This window comes from Apostichopus japonicus, chromosome 12 (assembly GCF_037975245.1).
Source record: "Apostichopus japonicus isolate 1M-3 chromosome 12, ASM3797524v1, whole genome shotgun sequence".
Classification (NCBI taxonomy): domain Eukaryota; kingdom Metazoa; phylum Echinodermata; class Holothuroidea; order Aspidochirotida; family Stichopodidae; genus Apostichopus; species Apostichopus japonicus.
The window spans coordinates 9499436-9515279 of record NC_092572.1 but is presented as its reverse complement, the minus strand read 5'-3'; the positions used below and the strand labels follow the sequence as shown (position 1 = coordinate 9515279).

Here is a 15844-nt window from a genome sequence, read left to right as displayed (position 1 = left end):
TTAAAAACCTGTTATTTTGAACATTCTTTCTGATATTGTCATCTCTCATATAGCTCCAGACGTCAAACCAGAGGTGGATCCATCAGGTAAACCTACCAATGAGAAGGCCCTTCTTGGAAAACCTAATTCTGGAAAGGGGAAGAGTAAAGGTCTTGATCTGGTCATCATTCTAGTGGTCGTGGTGGCCGTATCCATCGGTGTGGTCTTCATACTCGTCATAGCAGTAGCCGTCCTCTACAAAAAGAACAAAGAATGTAAGAATTATTTTCCTTTTTGTTACCACCTTGTTTTCTATGTTTATCACTTTTCAACAATTAGGCTAACCTTCATGTTGTTTTTATTCATTTTTTCCCCCCCCCTTTTTTTTTTTTTAAATTTTTTGGGTCGGTACAGCAAAGCGAGGTCATAGCTTCGTGATCAGCCAATATCAGTGTGGAAGGGTCCATGGATGCTCTCTGGACCTAAACAAAAGTGAGAGCTGCTAAAATGGGACACCCATTAGAATTTTAGGTCTCATGAAACAAAATCGTTACGTTCTTCACTTGATCTTTGTGTTGATCGATTGAACCTTGGCAAAGTTTGATTAGGAATTCAATAGTTGGACTGTAAAATGTACAAACTAAGACAAGGTCGTGATGTAATGTAAACATCTTTTCTGTTGATACCATCACTGACTGGTTAGTACCAAAATACAATTTGAAGCAAAAATGTATATTTACTTTTCACAAAGTTAGCCGAAGTCTGTATATAAATAACTTCAAAATTTCTTATCGGAAGACCTGAGACGTCCATAAAACACAGGCACAGTGTTCTCAGTTAAACCACTGTGTACAAGTAATAGTGCGAGATCAGCCAGGCCGTGGGAATTGCTTGCGGTTAAAAAAAAACGTTGGTCACTTCAGTACCAGATCCTCCGGTTCAATAACAGCTGTTTCATCGTCAAAAGAACTGTAATTGCTGAAGAATTAATAGACTAGAATTGTACGGTGCAATATTGTAGAGTCGAGTTCGTTTTAGCTGTACGTACACGACGATTGACATGGGCAGTGAAAGGTATAGCACCCTGACAGCCCGACTTCCATAATATTCACTTAACGTCATTCCCCACAATATATGAATCTATTTAACAATAACTACTTGCACACATTTAATTTTGCAAATATTTGTAACTTTTTGACATCTTCCTCTCAAGGGTACAGTACGTTACACCTGACTCTCATGCAGGATAAATTATCTTTGCTCAGGAAGTATAATAACTTGATTCTTGGGAGAACCCTCCACTACATAGTGTCTATCATTAGTGGATACTAACTTTAGACCCACTTACATCGTAAAGTGTTATTTACAAGTATGATTTTTGCTCAAAAGGTAATGACCCGATTCTTGAGAGAATCAGCCGGGCTCACTGAAACCACTATGTAGTGTCTATCTTGAGTGGATACTAATTCTAGACCAGCTAACATCTGGGTTATTACTAACTGTATGAACTTAGCTCAGAAAATAATGACCTGATTCACAAGAGTATCCCCCACTATGAAATGTGTGTATATATTGAGTGGATACTAGCTCTGGACCCACTGACATGTGGGTTATTAATAGTATGATCTTAGCTAATGAAATAATGACCTGATTCACAACAGCATCTCCCACTATGTAATGTGTCTATCATCTTTGAACAGTGGAAACTAACCTTAGACCCACTTACATTTGGGTTATTACTAGTTTTATCGTAGCTCAGGAAATAATGACCTGATTCACAAGAGTATTCCCCACTATGAAATGTGTCTATATTGAGTGGATACTAGCTCTAGACCCACTTACATGTGGGTTATTACTAGTATGATCTTAGCTCAGGAAATAATAACCTGATTCACAACAGCATCTCCCAATATGTAAGATGTGTCTATCATCTTTGAACAGTGGAAACTAACCCTAGACCCACTTACATCTGGGTTATTACTAGTATTATCGTAGTCTTTAGGTTTATTTACAAGTATGATCTTTACTTCTCCCCCTCCCCCCACCTTCCCTCACCTAGCTAAACTCCCTTTCCAACAAAATATCTTTTTTGCACTCCTTTTTGCTCCTCCTTATGCAATCCTCTGAAATGTGAACTTCTCAATCTACCCGTACCTCGTTTGCAGTTCTCAGTCCGCCGATGTGCGTTTACGGATGTTACTAGCATATAAATAGAGTAGCTCGTAAAAAATAATAAATCCTAATTGTTACCAATTTCGTAACCCTTCTCGCCCACTTCCTCCATCCAACAGGATGAAATACACAATCTTTTCATTCCTCTAGTATGACACATCAAATTTACAAATTCATAAAGAAATAAGGGGGGGGGGGGGCGAATCCATCTAGAGAGTGAGAGTCTGAACAAGAAATGCCGCCTCAGAAAAGTCTCGGGAGATAAAATAAATTGTGTACATTAGCTTCCCATTCTAGACATGAAAGAGGCTCCGAACACCATGTAGACTTATTTTTTTATTTGGATTGGATTTTTCTGTCCCAGTTCACAAAAGCTTTTTTTTTTATGTGTGTGTTTATTTTTCTATTTTTATGGTTTTCAATAGGCCAATCAAAGAGAAATTATATGCAAAAGAAATCAGTACTCCTCTTGAATTTGGTAGGCTTTATAAACTGCAGAATTTTAATTTGTTAAAATTTTATTTAAGGAAAAAAAAAAGAAGCGGGGCAAAAACTTGTCACATGACCTTATTGCATGCACCAGTCCCAAAAAATATCAGCAAGATAGCTAATTTAAGAGCCTGGGCATTTACTGATATATTGCATTAGGAGTGGGATGAAGTGTTTGGTTTGTAATATATGGGTAGGTTCGAATCAGAATTTACCGACTTCTGTACAATACGTCTTATTTTGTTGGGGCGGCCTAAGAAACGGCTTGACAGAGAGGGATTTTATAGCTTTCCGATGGGGTGTTGAAAGGCCGGAAATGCAATAAAAGATGCCAGTGATTTACCTGATTGTGGGTTTGAGAAAGAAGAGAGAGAGAGAGAGTGAGGGAATAGGTGGGGGAAGGGGAAGGGGGAAGGGGGGGCACTCTTTCCAAGCAATTCTGATACTGACATTATGTTAAAACGTTGTAAGTATACAGTTGTACAGGTTTACAAATCATGAACAAAGACATTTACAGTGTTAATTTTGTCTAGAATATTCTTCATTTGCTCTCTTGTTTTCATTAATCCTCCCTGTTCTCATACTTCTTACATCCCTAGCCCCTAACCTCCCCCCCCCCACCTTACCCCTTCCCATTTTGAAGAAAGAAAAACGTCACCAAAACAGTCAGTCAGTTCAACAAGAGTAACACTCTTTATAAACAGTTGATTGTTGACTAATCTATATACCACTTCCAGTCTTCCCCACACCCCCCTCACCCCGCCCCCTCGCCCTCCCGACCCATCGACCAACCATGAAAAGGATTAACAGGATTAAAAAGTTCTTTGATCGTGGGATCAGTAATAATAACAGTAACAATTTTCTACTTCACTGCATCTCTAAATTATGGCAAGGACAATTCAAATCTCTCCTTCCTCTACCCCATTTTATCCTTCGTACCCCCCCCCCCCATTCATCCCTTGAAACTATATTCTGTTATAATTTAATAATATGTAGCTCAAAACCTAATAGTGCCTCATTCAGTTCTACATTTCTATAATATAACAGCTCACAAGTAATAGACATTGGAATTTCTATTTGGATCGTTATTTGGTTTTCAGATCTTGCTCCCACAAACAAAGCCAATCAATACTCCAGGAGCCTTTGTTTTCATCTCTACTGCCTCTTCTTCCATCTAGCCCTCTGCTGATTATTCAAAACAAGGGCAACCACTTTCCTGTCAGTTTAATCAGAAATTGGATCTTTTTGGACTCTTTACTGTATGTATAGCAAAAGGCAAATGAATGAAGAAAAAAAAATCAAAAGGGGAAAAAAAGAGGGCTTAATAGTCTTGGGAGTCAAAACTTCTAGCTGAACCCATCAGAGGAGTTAGTTTGTGCTCGGTCATATAAATCAGTTTGCAAACTGAAACCACTCCAGTATAGTGACCTGGTGAAGACAACAAATGGAAAAGGGCAAGACCAAATTGTTGCTGTTGATAGATTTGACCGAGAAGAACTGATTTCTTGAAAAAAAGCTGTACTTCGGTATCGTCTACAAAACTATAGAGAGTATTTGTAATGTAGTTGGAAAGATTGGCTATTTTTAATTTTGGCAAGCTGTCAGTGTACATTTTCATGGTAACTAGGTCAAATATATCTCTCATATTGACACTGCACTTCGTGTGTGTGAGTCCATGTACTGAATGTCAGTAAAAAGTTAATGTTCATCATGTTTTAGTGGGAGATGATCATTAAAGCATTGAATATTCAGTAGGTGCTGAATCCTCTGGTACCATATCGTAAATTCTTCATGACGGCTCGAGGCCCCCCCCCCCGCCGCACACTGCCCAACTGTTCTGGACTGGACTTTACCCGACCGACCGTCATCACTTGGAAAACCGTGCTCAATCGGGCAGAGTGCACATGTTTAAGACTACAACTGAACAAGAATTTGTAATGGTCACATTGGCTTCAGTCGGACAAAATGCTACATGTTCAGTTCTGGCAGTGGGCAGTGTTCGGTAGTTTCACAGCTAAAAGTACAGGTTTAACAAATGCAGCCAGTCACAGCTGAGAGATTTGAACAATGACTAATTAATTTACAGTAATTGATCAGTCATTCAATCAAGGTTCTCTCTGACAACTGAAACATTTTGCTTTATAATAATAATAATATTGAGGATTTATAAAATATCATGGCAGACATATCCACCGAAAACGTTGCTCAAGGCGCATAGCAATATTACTCTGGTCAATGATGACCTGTCAAACTTAACATGGCAGCAGCTAAATAGCGCCCACACTGACAGTTTAACTCACAGGTCCCCATTTATACACCTGGGTGAAGAGTGGCAATGGAGATAAAGGGCCTTGCACAAGGACACATGGTAATGATCTGTCCAGGACTCGAACCTGCAAGCCTTAGAACCACTTGACCACAAGAGAAGTTAGGAAATGGGAGTCCAAATACACCACACTATAGTAACCTCTATGTAACAACCTCCTCTGTACATAATCTGAATGATCTTTTGCCACCATCTTTAACCCTCATTTCATCCAACCCCCCCCCCCCTCTTTCCTCCCTCAACCAGTATTCCTCCCATATTTGTTATTGCATGCCGTTGGGAGATCTGCTAAACAAGACTCATATGTGATCTTCGTAACCACCACCCCCCCCCCCCCGACTTCCCAATCAGTAGATCATTTCAAGTACAAACATGTTTAATAATCTGCATATAGCACTGTATATGTAACTGTATTGTGATCAGAGAAAGAGAAAAAATAGTGGATACATATATGTGTCCATATGAACTGACAAACTAGTTCAATAAAACCTCCACGGCACATAGACATATATTATATGAGATCATGAAAGAAAGAGATTTAATATTCCATAAAGTTCATATATATATTTTGAAATAGTTTGTGTCTATAGTTATAAAATCATTTTGTATATATTTTTACCTTAATTGTTTGTAAAACATGCATGCTTACCTTCTTCGTCAATAGACTTGCATGAATGGATCTAGTTTGCTTGTTTAATGTATTCTGTTCTTCTCGTTTCTTTTACCTTGGCAGCTATTAAAGATAAACAATGTGGCTGCAAATTTTGTGAATGTTTTATTGCCAAAAGTGTTAACATCTAGATGTTTTCTCTTCTTTTAATGTGTAGTTAGTTATATTTACAAAACATGTTTCAAACCAAGAATCTATTTAAGGTTTCCTCTCAACTGAACATTAAGCTGTTTGAATTAGTTTCAAATGTGCCAGTTTAATTCGATCATCTGTGATCATGGATCTAAATTAGGGCAAAATTATGAAATAGCAGAGTTTAAGTTGCCATAACTGTAAAACATCAAGCTGTTTGAACTAGTTTCAAGCTGGCCAGCTAAATTCAAACGATTTTGATCATGGATATAATTACTCCAAGTGTAAGATCAACCAGAGTTTAGGTTGCCCATAAATGTGAACATTTAGGTGTATGAACTAGTTTCAAATGTGCCAGCTTAATTCGATCATCTGTGGTCATGGATCTAAATTAGACCGAATGTGTGAAACACCCGAGTTTTAAGTCGTGATCAGCAATACTTTTGGTGTTGTTTATTAAGATCTCTACCATCATGATAAGTAGCCGGGCATCATATTGATCCTCATAGGTATGTAAAAAACTAAAAACTAATTAACTTAGAAACTAATTACAAGTTTCTCCTTCTAGACGACAACAAAACATTGTATACATTCAAGTAGATCTAGGGGGGGGGGGGGGAATAGGAAGAAGAAAAAATGAGTGAGAAACTGGAGTATTTATAATTCAGGGGACATTTTCATAGTGAGATGTTTAGTTGATTAAATAGGTCAATGTAAGCAATCAATTGTATTGATAATGAGAAAATGTATAAGCTAGACGTTTGGGCTTGGTAGATGGAACCGTGTGGGTGTTGGCCTACGGGAGAACACATCTGACATTTAATAGGGATTGGAAAGGGTGGTATATTCAGGGGTGGGAGGTCTGGGGCTGGTGGGAAGGGGAGCTATGATGGAATGGAGATGAGAGGGTAGGGTAGGAGGCTAGGAGCTATACTACATTTTGTGTACAAACTCAAGTAGATCTTTAACCAAATGACCAGGAACCAGGGATTTAAACTTTGTCATAGTTTGAGGATAGAAGGGAAAGCTTTTCTCCTTCATTACAATCCCCTCCCCTCCCCACACACCCCTTCTCTCTGCATGGTTATGAAAGTAAAACCTCTGTGTATAATGTACCAATCGGTGTTTGTTATCTGCTCGTGCCAGTGAAGCTGCATTCGTGAGCGATTTGCAAATGTTTTTTTTTATCAATCTTAGAGTTCTTGATTATGCACGTTTGTGCTAAATTTTCATGCAATATATCGTAAATGTCCTATCTTCAATATTATGTAACTTTCAAAATTAATGATCTTCATTGATCTAATTGCCACAATAACAACAACAAAATCACAAAATTTTTCAAACTGATAAATTAAAGAACAAAGCATGACAAATATAAGAAAAGAAACATATGGTGAATAAATGAGAAATCACCAGGGTATAGAAATATGGAAAAGAGGATAGTATTTTCAAACTAGTCTACATAGGGCTCTGAAATTCTTCCTGTTATAAAGATATTGCAGAAGATGAGAAAAACCCACAATCATTAACAAGTAAAAAAATCACTTTCATGAAGAGAGATCTATGAATACAGATTCTGGAGGTATAATCAAGAATATACAAAACTTAGTGTAGTAGTTAGTTGGATAGCTAGAGAAATTCAGCTTTTGAGCTTTAAAAGCGTCACGAGAGATTCACGCACGTCTAGTCGAAGAGCGAGTTTTGTTACCTCATATTTGTGCTAATTAACGTAGTAGTTTTACATAGATCTGTCTCGCTTCCTCAAGAAAAAGGAAACCAATTTGTAATTGATAGACAGGAAATTGAAAAGGATTATTAAGGTGAATCTGTTATCTGTTTGTTTAACCTTCAGTCCGCTCTTATTAATTTTCAGAAGTATTTTAAAGTAATATATGTATATAATTTTTTTTTTTTTTTTGCAATTTTACAAAATTTAATTTGAGAAATGGCCTGACATATATCTGATGTCATCATCAATTGTGTTTAGTTAAATTATAAAGTTTTACAGATATTGTATTTATTTTTTTATTAAAGGTGCACCGTATAGTCGTACACTGCATTTAGCATTATATATTTGACTACTAGCATGATTAAATCTTTAGCTGAATCAGTCGATGTTGTCCATCGTCCTTGATTCATATGGTTTTGATGGTCTCTTGGGAACTTAACAAGAGTGTTTACCGATCTGTCAGAATTTTAGTATAAAAGTGCCTCCTATTTTGATACAAAATTACATCTTAGAATTTCTTATTTTTTACTATAAGATATTAGATCTTTCTGTACAGTTAGCCAACCCCTCTGAAAGTTAACACCTCTGCCCTTAGGGGGGCTCTGAGTCCTAACAAAAGGGTCTGAAGTATTCTCCCGAAGAAATTAGATAAAACAGAAATTCGACACGGATAATCCCGACGATAATGATGACGATAAGCATCCAAAGAGGCTGATTAAATCTCAGAAATTGGCTGCAAACATTCGGAGAGACAGTGATACACACATACACACCTAAGCTTTTATCCCTGGCACAGAGGCCATCTGCCGATGTGTCATGTTATCGCACTTCACACTCTCCAGAGATTTCCCTTCTAAGTCGTTACTTCCATGGATATAGTTAAACTCTTTTGTCTTAGGGGTTTAAGACTTGGGTTATCTCGATTGCCTCTCAGATAGGGTCTGCGACATCCTGAGGTACCGGGTCGGGGGCGGGAGGACTCCATGTCATTACCTTAGGATGGAGAGATCAGATATGGAATGTGGAAAGTGTTCAATCTGATATCTTGAGAGAAGGGGTACTGTAGTGTTAATGTTTAGACTTCTTAGAATAACCTACAATCCTGTTTAAAATCTGCGTTTTTGCAGGGTTGATTTTTGGCACATTTTTAGACGTCGTTTGGTACTGAAATTAATGTAACGACGTAGATCAATAGGCATGGGTAATCCAACTGCGTGTTTGCTTTTCATCTCAAGTAATGAATTAGTTAAAGGCTAAATGTGTGAAAATTCTGAGTTGCGTTTACAGAAAAAACAATTATAATGAAAAATTGTCTGGGTTAGAAAATGGAAAGGGTAATGGGAAGGGTAATGTCAAGTTCAGTGTTAAGTTACCCGACGATGAAGCTTGACTTAGTCAAACAAAACCAAGGAGGGCCATTTCTTAGTTTGGTCAATTGCAATACGAACATCTAGGCTTGGTTTAAATTGAAGACTTATCGCTGCAAATTAACTTGCAAACAGTCCACATAGTAAGAGAAAAATGAAAAAATTCAAAGGACCTAAAACTGCAGTTAAATTGATCTCCAAACGAAAGGATACTTATCAAGCAATATTGAGGACAGATCTCACTGCTACAGAGATAAGGCACCCTCCCCCCCCCCCCAAAAAAAAAAACCTGTGGGCTTCACATGATGAGAATCAATTGTTTCCTGAGCAATTACACCTTAAGATGTACATGATGGTTAGTGGGTAGATCGCTGCAAGCTTTCTAACAAAAACTTCAAGTGATCTTATTTGTCACTGGGGGTCAGTGGAGAGGATCACTAGATGGGGGAGGAGGGAGCAGGGGAGGGAGGAGGGGGGAGAGGGAGAGTGATGTTGGCAATACTGTGAGTATTCTGCACCTATCACCTTGGTTATGCTACTCTATCTATGTGCTTGCTTGCTCGCTCCATGCCGGCTGTGAGTGATTCATGAATAAAAATGCTTTTGCATGGCCTCCCTTTTAATTCCTTACCTAACCTCTCATATTTACTCCAAATGTGAAACAAACTCCCCCGAAAAAGCAATAATTTTATCTCTCTCTCTCTCTTTCTTTCTCTCTCAAAAAATCAATTTAACGAAAAAAAAAGACAAGAAAAAAATGGCTAAACTTTTACATGATGAGCTGTTAACGGTTTGTCCTTCTTTTCAGATGTAGATGCTATCTCCTACTCGTATTGCCTATCGAAAGATGGATATAGTAAGTCCTGGTATAGCGCCCCCAGTCAACAGCTGAGTAAAACCCCGAAATATCTCTGCTTTTGTCAGTGTGTCACGTTTTGCCTTGCTTTGCATACGATCGCTGTAATGTGTGTTTGTTTTACAGCAATACTTTCTCTGCAGCCTGCCAAGAGCATGTTTGTGTTTTGTCAAAATAAAAAGCAGCTTTCTTGAGTCGATTTGATCAAGTTTTTCGGTACCATTTGTAAGTCAGAGTCCATCAGCGATGCACTTCATTAAGCTCGTCTGAGTCAATCAAGTTTCATTTCAAATGACGAAGGAGGGGGGGGGGGAACTCAATATGTTTGAAACTTTTTTGGAATAAGAACAAAAAACACAAAAAATGGGCAAGATTTAAAACACTTAAAATATAACATCTTCAATTCATATTTTCCTATTGTGAAATTAACTCTTACTTTGATGTTAGTCTTGCAGAGGTCACAGAAGGAATAACAAGACATTATGCTCGGTGAACAAATATTTCACCCTCTGAAAAATAATTGAAGAAATACTGTTTGGATGAATTTATTCCATAGTGAGACAGAGATTAAAAATAAATCAAAATCATTTTTTTTTACAACTTATACTGGATGAATTTCCCATAATGCACTGCTACTTGTTACACCTTTTTTTTTTGTCTTCCCTGTGATTTTAAAATATTGCCAGGTGTAATAAATCTAGATGAAGCTAAAAATGACTTGCCTATGATAATAGTAAAGATACAATTAATACAAATATTACTTCTGCAGTGTACGTCCTGTTCCTGCCTATGTCACTCTGGTATTTGGAAAGATTTAAAACAAAAAGATTCAAATAGGGCAATTGTGTAAACAAGTATATTTTAAACAATTTTAAGTCGTTTATAAATTAAAGTAGCAAAATATCTTCTGTGTTCAAATGTATTTGACGTCAAGAGAAATTAATTGTCGCGGCAAATGCAGATTAAGCCGTTTCCATCTAATTTTCATCTGGTGTCAATCTGGAACATTTAATTTATGATAAAACGGTCAGCCTCTCCCTCAGCTTCTCTCCCCTAAAATTAACCTTATTATTGGTTTTTATTTCCTTTGCTTTGTTTTTCTTTGTATCTGTATTTTGTATTGTTATTTGTTCCTTTATTAATTTCTCTGTGGTGCTATTGTTGTTGTTGAAAGACCTTTTCAGAATGCTTATAAACATCTTTGTTGGTCATTATTTTTATGTTATGTGCATTTTGTATGGAATCTCGCACAGCTGGACACGCCCCCTCAGTCTTGGATAATTTTGACGAAACATATTGCAACTTGCTCTGCCTTGTCACTGCTCTAGAAACTCTTTCACTCATTTTGCACCTCCCCTTTAACCTCCTCTTACCTCTTCACTATGACATCTAAACTGGGAAGAATCTCTCCAGTATGTCCTCTCTGCCTTCTACCCCCCCATCTCCCCACCCCCACTCCCATTCTGCTCCCCCTTCTCCATCTCCCACTCTATAATCTCACTTCTGCCTTAATTCTCTTAATTGTTGTTCAAATTCATATCACATTTACAACCATTTTTAAAGATACCTTTATTTTTCTGTCTAGAGGTAAGAATTATAACTCAATCTGTAGTGAACATAAATATTACAATATTCAAAAATTGATCAACTTTTCAGAATTAGACTTTAAGTTCTTAATATCTAGTTTAGAAAATTTGAAATTAGACAATGATTTGAGAGTTGTGAAGTGAGTTAAATCTTGTTCATAAAGATTGTCACTTATAAAAATTGTATTTATTTTGGTAAGTTTATCAGGATTAGGGATATGTGTTGGTTAAGAATGGTGATATGTGGGGATGGGGGTGGGGGCATACTGAAGACTTACAGCTATCTATTCCTTCACACATGTGTCCCGAATAGGATTAGAGGACAGGATAAGCAGATTTAGCCATGACTACCAGTTTTGTTCTAAAACTTTTCCAAGTAGAGTTTGGTGATTTCCTTTCATTTATATCTATAATTAAGTCACAATAGATATTTCTTGTGTCGATTCGATTAGGTGCCGAACTTTATGCCTTCCAAAACTAGCAATATCACACTGGCTCTAGTACCCCTATGTCATGGAAAGGCCAATTTACAGACCTATGATTTACCTAAATGTAAAAACATATTTCAAATAAAGCTATCAAAATTGTACTACAGCATGTTCTCAATACTTTGAAACTGTTTGTCAATGTCAAGATACTTCAGTAATAACTGGATCATTTTCCATTAAGTAGATGCCGAAGGATCACTAGTCCTAGTCCTCTCAAAAAAACTCTTCGTTTGTGCTTGATTGCACCTCTTCGGTCGCTTCCATTATTTCTTAGGTGTCCGTTAACTTTTGATAAGCTAGCTTTCATGTTACGACCATATGACCATATGTTATTGTAGCTAAAGAATCTGCCGGCAAGATGGGAGTTTGTTGTCACGACACACGAACAAAGATTATTTGCTTAGCATCATTTCCTGGGTTCCTCTCCTTTTTAGAGAGAGGAGTTTAGTCGTTTATGTCCTCTTTCCCCTCTGCAAATGGTCTTTGTGGGATATATTAATTCACTCTGTAAAGTGCTCGTGGAAACACTAAAGCAAGTTTTGGAGACAAATATTTGAGGCCGATGTTAAGGTGGTCCTTTTTTTTATTCCGCAGTTATAAAAGATTGGAAAAAATATTAAAACCCCGGAAATCAGAGAACTTAAAAAACATGGTGAAAGAATGGAAATAGAAAAGACATTTACATTTCATTCTGGCTTTTCGAGTTTTTTACCGTGAGGCTGAAAACATTATTATGATTGAAAATTAATTTGTAAAGTATTAAAACTAAAGAAACTTGTGGATATATTCGATTGAAGGCATTATTAAAATCTCTAGAATATATATTTTTTTGGGCTACTCTGGTTTCCTTTATCTGTTTTTATTTCTCCGGTCCCCCCCCATTTGTTATCCTTTTTGGGGGGTGGGAAGGGGGGAATATTTATGCATTATGCACAATCTGCTAGATTAACATTGCATAGTCCTAGATGAGGGTATAAATCTATTAAGTAAATTGAAATGTACTTTCTTCCCCCATATTTGAACATAAATTTAACTTTGATTGTCTTTGTTTTTTTGTAAATTCATTAATAATAATAATAATAATAAATGAACTTATAAAGCGCTAAAATCTACAAAGTATTCAATAGCGCTGTACAACCCTAATAGAACGCCAACTTGAAAAAATGAGTCTTCACACAAGACTTGAACTGACTGAGAGTGGGAGAACTCCGCACAGATATGGGCAGACCATTCCAGAGCTAAGAGCTTATTTACAGACTGCTGCAGCAATACAGCAGGTTTAGAGGTTGTCATATGTGTAAGATACCCAGAAAGATTAAATAGCTATGCATCATAGCCATGAAAGAATTGCATAAGCCCTTCCGGCTAGCTTCCCTCCCCCCTCTCTCTTCCCTCAACCAATTTACATAGACACAATATTGTTGCCATTAAATTAAAATTGAATTAAAATGGTGATTTACAACTAAACCTATCTCTTTCTCCTCTTTCATACAATAGTGTACTATATGTGATCATATCTAAACTGCATGTAAAATGTAATTATAATGATCTATTTTAAACACTTTTATTCCTTCATCCTTTAGCAATAACCTGGACTCTAGTATAGATACAATCTTATTAAAATCATGTGCTAAAGTAAACTGATGGTGTATGCATCCAACCCCCCCCCCCCCCGTCTTCTACCTCTCAGCCCCTCTTTTTTCTGGAGGGAACATATATATACTTGAAACCTTGATCATTGCAGGTGTAATCAAGATAGCGTAGATGATCTAAATTGACTGTTAACAATTTACATATCAAAGTTATAGGTATGTTTTGGCAAAAACAGAATTGAAATTAAAGTACTCCTTGCACTTTACTTTAATTAGTATTATGATGTGCTACATACATTTAGATGAGATCAAAGGTGTTCAAAGAGGTAATCGCAGAAACTGTCTCACTTCTTCACTTTGTTTTGGCTTTTCTGCTGTTCTGAAATTTGTCCTGTCACTGCTTTAATGTGTGCATATAATATAATATTGCAATTGTGCATTTAATTGGGCAAAATTCATGTATGTATTGATTGATTGGGTTTATACATTCCGCTATAGACATAGTATCTCTGAGGTCAGATTTCAAACCTTGCTACTCCCACTACCCCCGCCCCACCCCCCCCCACCCTGATCCATAATACTCTTCCTCATTGGCATACTGTTTCAATGGGTTTCATTTAATACATTTGTTCATAAATATTAGACCATGACTTCAAATAAATTTGGACTCGAATTCTAATCACCATAATAGATATGTTACAATCTTTCCTGATTAATGATATCACAAAATCTAGACATCCCAGTCAAATTTACTGCAGTGCCGATCGATGTCGATTGGTGCTGAAGATTTTGTAGACAAACTGATAAAAAAGTTAATGGATATTTATTGCAATTTTATACTACCCATGATCGGCTGTTAAAAATACATAGCTGCCTGTGTGAAGTGACATACGCCACACATTTAATTTAATGCCATAGTCGAACCTGCCAGCAATATTATTGAAACATACTTTATAACATTCATATATAGGTGAATGGACTCAAACAATGTCATATGTATGTCTTCACTACATGCTATTACACAAGCTCACTGTAAATGTGCTTTATCCATGCGTTTCAGTGCCCTGCTCTATACTGTGTGAGCCAATATAGATCAGTCACTTCTAGATATGAATATTCATTTTGCTTATATATTGGTGTATGCAAATTAGCCATTTGTTGATGTTTTAGTCATTCAAAGACACATCACAAAGATTGTTTTTAATTTAAAGCCTGTGATGTTTTATTTCACTGTATGATGGTAAGTTATAGAGGTAGCAGTGCTTTGTTAATACCACCCTTACAGAGGATTTCCATTCCTTACCCCAACCCCCTCTCCCACCCCTTGCCCCATCCCCAGGGTCTATACTCTCTAAGGTGACATATCCTTGGGTTTGACATGATTTCGGTCTGCTTTATATACAATAGCCTCCCATCCATATTGCATGCCTGTTATGCCTGGATTCTGTTATTGATACGTCTCGCTTCCAGGATCCCTGCTCTTGACGCGAGCTGGTTTGCAACTTGCAAACATCGCAGCTCAGCAGCATCATTCATCCATCTAACGGTGGTTTTATTGTCTGAAATTACCTCATGTTAGTTTGCATCCATGCCACATGAGCCCAGATCATTTAAAATGGCAATCCCAAACATTGTAAATGCTTGCTTATTATCTTGGTGATTGATGGCAATATTTGCTAAAAAAAATATGTTTTTACTCTTCCTGCCAGCATGAAATTGGTTTGTTTCTGTGATATAGGTTTCAGAATGTTACAGCTGATGTTGCAATGTTTTGGGATTGAATTGTTTGAATAAAAATGATCAAAAATATCAAGTACAGCAAATGATATCTAGATTAGGAAAGAGAATAGGATGAAAACATGAAACAAGATTTGGAAATGATCCTTAAAAAATTGGGATTGTATTTTCATTTCCAACAGAATTTACAAAATATAACTACAAACAAATATCACTTTAAGTAGGAAAGTTATTTTACATTCAAAAAGAGTGTAGTTTTCAACTTCACTATAAATTTGGATTTTAAAGATGTGAGCTGTTAGGAGTGTCTTAACTGCAGAATTTGATAAGACACTGCATATTCACGAGGTATCAAATTCCTCCAACCAATATAAGACTTGTATATTTTTCTTAAATGCTTGATCAAGTTCAATTCCGTGTGGGGTTGTCATGATAATAATAGTTGCAAGATGGGAGGCAACTTTGGCACAAAAGTGAAAATGATAAAAATAAAAAAAAACTGGAATACTATTTGTTTCTCGAGATGTAGCTTTTGTTTAATCATATTTTTTTGTTTTGTTTTATGTTTAAGCTACCCTCTCATCCCTGTTTTATGAGGTACACAGTTAGGGCATGACAGATTTAGTAATATACAAAATTTGATTGCTAGGCCCTCAATTTCCTCTCTCTAACGGTCTCTCATTTACCCTTTAGGTATAACTCTAGAAAAGATGACCATTTT

At 36.7% G+C, this 15844-nt stretch overlaps 1 protein-coding gene across 5 annotated transcripts in view; it reads left to right on the top strand.

Moving 5' to 3' along the window:
* The window catches only part of LOC139976873 (uncharacterized), a 150344-nt gene that overhangs the window by 115457 nt on the left and 19043 nt on the right, over positions 1-15844 (top strand). For 4 of the 5 annotated variants that reach the window (XM_071985738.1, XM_071985742.1, XM_071985739.1 and 1 more), the window contains exons 5-6: positions 54-254; positions 9673-9720. In XM_071985738.1, coding sequence (XP_071841839.1) covers positions 54-254; positions 9673-9720 — 249 coding nt within the window. The remainder of the gene's footprint in view (positions 1-53; positions 255-9672; positions 9721-15844) is intronic. The other variant, XM_071985741.1, reaches the window with a different exon arrangement.